Below are 5,704 nucleotides of genomic sequence, written 5' to 3' on the forward strand. Positions count from 1 at the left end.
TTTTCGCTGTTAATTCCATTTCGCCGCTGCTTGTTGCTGTTGTTGTTGTTGTGTTGCGTGTCAGTGTTTTCGCCCCCCCCCCCCACCCCCCCCATCAGCGCGCGAGTTACGTCGACGTCGATGCCAACCACTATCGGCATGACCGATATGAATACAACTGCAATTCATAAGAACTGTAACAAAGAAATAATGCCGACGTCAACGTTAACGACCTACCCCAAAACACTTAGAATTAACTGGTCTACTTAAATATTTTCCCTTTTTTGTTACCGCAACAATATTGCGACCACACGAAATATGCATATCATATTTCGAAACAAACCAGGGCACTTACATTGGATCACATTGCATTTCCGCTGCACATTTAATATGTTCAAACGAATATTGCGATAGCAATTAACGTCACAATAAATAATGTGAGAATGTGAGAAGTAGGCCACTTGACAAATATTGTCGCAACTACAAGTGGTTGCGCCAAAATAATAATCAGAAAAGAAATAATGTATTTTGTATCAGAAAATAGAACTTAGCTTAAGAAAATATTGGAAATAAATGAACAGAAGAATTCTGACGGTCAATCCGACAAGTCGTGGTTTTCTCTTAGCGGTTCACTAAAACTGAAGTTTAATAACCACAACTGGCGCAGTCGGTAGGAACTTTGTCCTTAGACAAAGAAAAAAAGAGCCTGACACAACATAAATATTTTAGAGTGAACTTCTGACATATTACGAAATCTAACTGCCAAAAGTCATTGAATCATTTATAAGAAACTTACTATTGCTTGCGGGTTCAAACAGTGTTACATCATTTTATAAATATAAAAGAACTAACTTCTCGAAAAAAAAAAAAAACATAATTCTACACATTTAACTACCACAATGGCAATCACCAACAACGATCTAAACCGGATATCAGCGTCGGACCTCCTTAAGGAAGCTGCGAAAATCAAAGAGTTCAGAGGCGACGGGAGCTACGACATATCCTCTTTCATTGGAGAGGTGGAACTGATCCTGCCCTTGTTCGACGAGAACCAAGCTGTCAAAAATTATGTATGGGAGAGACACATAAAGACCAAGATCCAAGGAGAGGCGCTCCAGATAATACGGACACTAAACAGAGACTCATCGTGGGACGAAGTGAAGACAGAACTGATACGGAACTTCGGAATAAGGGAAAGCTACCACCAACTCTTCCACCAGGCCATCACAACCAGGCAGTATAATGTAAGTCATTATTATTACAACTTAAAAAACATATTAGATAAGCTTAACTCAAAATATAATTTAGACGAAAATAAGCCGACAGAATTTTCTCCTAAGACTAATGAGTCATTAATATTAAAAACATTTTTAAATAATATTCCGCCTCATTTATCGGCAATAATTTACGGTAGGAACATTAACTCATTAAGGGAAGCATTTTACGTATTAGAAGAAACAGGACTTACTAATAGAAGCTATTATGGTCAAGTAGGAAATAAAATAAACAATCAAAGACCTGGGGATCATAACCAAACAAATAATAGGTTTTATAATTTTAACAATTCTAATAATAAATTCAACAACGAAAGAACAAGGATGAATCCTAGACAAGGAAATACAGAACAAACACGATTAAACAGTAATCGTTTCAATAATCAAAACCAAAGTAATAACACAGCAAGCTCATTCAGACGGACTTACCAAAACCATAACAATTATAACGGTGAAAGAAGTATTAACTATAGGAATGAAATTCCAATGGAAGTAGACCATATAAACCAAGAAGTAAATTTTCCCTTGGACCATACCAAAACTACCTTCCGTTAGTAGAATTAACAATAAAAAATGAAAAGATTACATGCCTAATCGACTCAGGCTCTACTACGTCCCTTATCGACAATAGAAAATTAATGAAGTATAACAGAATACTATTAAATAACCCAATAAAAATCCGGTCATTTAATAGTGAAGCACTAATCAAATGGGAAATAATAACAAGTTTACCCCTCGAATTTAATTTTGACGCAAATATGTCATGGAAATTAACTGATTTACATAATAAAGGATTCGATGCAATCCTTGGGCAAAACATACTAAAACCATTACAAGCAGTTATTGATATGAGAAACGATACCTTAACAATTAATAACGAAGTGATAAAATTTATGAATTCTTGCCCATATAATTTTAATGAAATTTATCAATTAGAAAGTACGGAAAATAGGGACTTACAAATTGAGCAATTTACAACAAATCTAAATAAAGAAGAGAAATTTTTAGTTAGTAAGTTAATAAAAAATTACAAGAACCTATTTTATAAAGAAGGAGATGACCTTACTAGTACATCAGCTATTGAACACGAGATAGTGACCACGATAGACACTCCAGTATATTCGAAAATTTACAGATACCCACAGATACACGAAGAAGAGATAACTAAACAAATTAAAGAAATGTTAAAACAAGGAATCATAAGAAATAGTAATTCCCCTTACAATAGTCCTTTATGGATAGTACCAAAAAATCAGATAACTCCCAAGCAAAGAAATGGCGGATCGTGATAGACTACAGAAAACTAAATGATATCACAATCGATGACAAATTCCCAATCCCAAACATTGATAATATATTAGATAAATTAGGAAGAGCTGTATACTTTACGACACTCGATCTTGCAAAAGGATTCCACCAAATCTTAGTAAAAGAGGAAGATAGAAAGAAAACCGCGTTTTCCACCCCTTTTGGTCATTACGAATACGTTAGAATGCCATTCGGTCTCAAAAACGCCCCATCAACCTTCCAAAGGCTGATGAATTGTGTTCTTAGAGAATACATAAATAAAATATGCGTAGTATACATGGATGACATTCTCGTTTTTAGTACAACATTAGAAGAGCATATACAAAGCCTAACAAAAATTTTCAATGCACTAAAGAAGCATAACCTTAAGGTACAATTTGACAAGTGCAATTTTTGTGCCAAAGAAACACAATTTCTAGGCCACGTTTTAACACCTGAAGGAGTTAAACCGAATTTCGAGAAAATAAATAAAATACAAGATCTAAAATTACCAAAAACAACAAGACAAATAAAGTCTTTTCTAGGAGCTACGGGATATTATCGGAAATTTATAAAAGACTACGCGAAAGTAGCACAACCTATGACACATTTTCTAAAGAAAAATGTTAAAATTAATATTAACGACTCTACATATATAAACTCATTTCAAAAATTAAAACAAATAATGACAGAAGCTCCAGTACTAAGTTATCCAGATTTCAAAAAGAAATTTACATTAACTACTGATGCAAGCAATTTCGCAATCGGTGCCGTATTACAACAAAATGGACATCCTGTATGTTATGCGAGTAGAACACTCAACGACCACGAACGTAGATATTCTACAACAGAAAAGGAGTTGTTAGCAATCGTTTGGGCCACAAACTACTTCCGGCCTTACTTATATGGCGTCCAATTTGATTTATTAACGGATCATCAACCATTAAAATGGCTATACACGAAGGCTCATTGTAAAGATATAAATCCTAGACTACAAAGATGGATAATAAAATTAGGAGAATACAACATGAACGTAAATTATATAAAAGGAAAGGAAAACAAAGTAGCAGATTTCCTTAGCAGAATCAATAATAACACCAATTTAATAAATTTTATGGAAACAGGTAGCAATCTATCTTTAGAAAATAATTTAGACGAAAACGATGTAAATACAATACACTCTCAGGAGGAGCAATTGAACAACCATATACCCATTTTGGACACCATAGTCAATCGGTTTAAAATTCAGATAATTTTAACAGATAACAAACAATTGGAGTTCGAAATAAAACACAACAATAAAAAAATATACGTAACACCAGTAGATCTCGACAACAATATTTCTGATATCCTCAGAAGGACATATCACTTCAGGCAAAATTGGCATATACAGCGAAGTTAACGACCATGAATATAATAAATTACAACAAAAAATCATCGAGTTATTTGATGGATTCGACAACATTAAATTTGTTAAATGTTCATACCACGCTAAAGATATAAATAGCGAAGAAGAAGCCTACAGACATATCCAAAATTATCACAAGTTTGAAACAGGACACACAGGAATATCGGAGAACTACGAAGGAATTAAAAGACATATCTACTTCCCAAATTTGAAAAAACTGGTGCACAAATTCGTAAACAACTGCGATACATGCAACAGAGTCAAATATGATAGGCGACCTATAAGAGCAAAATTTAATTTAACGGAAACACCCAAAGATTGCAAAGAAATAATTCACATGGATTGCTACACTAATTCAAAAGCGAATTTTCTAACTTTTATAGACAGGTTTTCTAAATTCGCCACAGCATTTTTTTCTTGAAGATAGGACCAGCCAAACTATAATCGAAAAAATAAACCAATATAAGTCGCAAAGAGGACATTTTAAAAAAATTATTGCTGATAACGAATTTAAAAGCATTAATGTTAAAGATTTCCTCAGAAACGAAAATATTGAACTACATCTCGTTAAACCAAATAACCACACCGGCAATTCTGATGTAGAACGCCTACACAATACACTAGGAGAAAAAATTAGAGTATTAGGTATAGAAAATAAAAACTCTAGTATAACAAATAAAATGAGCAAAGCTATAGAATGGTATAATAACAGCTACCACTCAGTTACAAAAGAAAAACCCATAAATATTGAGGAAGGTAAATGTAACAAGAGCACAATTTATGACAGAATATTCAAAGAAAAATCTAAGCGAATAAATAAGAGTAACGAAAACAGAGAACACTATGTAGAAGAAAGAAATATAGGTTACGTAAAGAATTACAGAAGCGTTAGGCATAAGGAACAACCGAAGTTTATAAAAACAAATCTAAACGATATACATTTAAACAACGTTAAACGGAAATACAAATTTGCAGGGGCAATGGATCCTGAAACTTTTGATCCTGACAGCAATTTGGACCCTGGGGCTGGGACAAGTAACAATAGATAAAATAGAAAGCAACAAAGGATATATAGAAATACAAACAGGCGATGCAGATATAGTTAAGTCATATGTAACAATATTACACGTTATAAATCCACTAGAAATATCAAATTTACTTAATGAAAATAGAATCTAATATAAAATCGGCAAATCTGCAAGTAGGACAAGCAATACTAAACATGCAAATTAAATTTATTAGAAGCAAGATAAATACTATCACACCCCACAGACAAAAAAGAGGCCTACTAAATGCTGTAGGAACTGTACAAAAATGGCTTTACGGTACCATGGACGACAATGATAGACAAGACCTTGAACAACACCTCAACATAATCGACACAAACAACCACAAGGCTATCGAAACAATAAACAAACAAATAGATATTAATACTAATTTCAATAAAACGTTTCTTGAATTAAAAAGACTTATGCATAACGATAGGGATATGATATCTGCAAAACTAAACTCCATAGGGAGCATAAGTAAAAGGACCCAAGACGAAATTTTATACCTCGACTTTTCTCTAAAACTGAAAATATTACAGGACAATGTAGAACACATACAAGACAATATAGCAGCAAGTGGTTTAGGAATTTTACATAGCAACATGATAACCGACCAAGAAATAACAAAATACAACTTAGACTCACAAAAATTGAAAAAAATAAAATTAGGATCCCTTACAGACAAAAACCATAATATTATTTTCGCT

General features: G+C 33.2%; 1 protein-coding gene across 1 annotated transcript; it reads left to right on the top strand.

Annotated features, from left to right (window-relative positions):
• The first annotated feature begins 683 nt into the window (after window positions 1–683).
• On the top strand, window positions 684–5,127 carry LOC125780306 (uncharacterized). Its single transcript, XM_049462296.1, has 2 exons — window positions 684–1,223; window positions 4,924–5,127. Exons 1-2 carry the CDS (start codon window positions 879–881, stop codon window positions 5,125–5,127), a joined length of 549 nt encoding a protein of 182 aa, XP_049318253.1. The 5' UTR covers window positions 684–878.
• Window positions 5,128–5,704: the final 577 nt, after the last annotated feature.

The sequence above is a fragment of the Bactrocera dorsalis genome, unplaced genomic scaffold (assembly GCF_023373825.1).
Source record: "Bactrocera dorsalis isolate Fly_Bdor unplaced genomic scaffold, ASM2337382v1 BdCtg475, whole genome shotgun sequence".
NCBI lineage: Eukaryota > Metazoa > Arthropoda > Insecta > Diptera > Tephritidae > Bactrocera > Bactrocera dorsalis.

Excerpts from the sequence above, each read along its gene's own strand:
- LOC125780306 (XM_049462296.1), top strand. The coding sequence starts at position 879 with ATGGCAATCACCAACAACGATCTAAACCGGATATCAGCGTCGGACCTC. Across the intron at positions 1,224-4,923 it reads TCACAACCAGGCAGTATAAT|GGGCAATGGATCCTGAAACT; the intron begins GTAAGTCATTAT and ends ACAAATTTGCAG.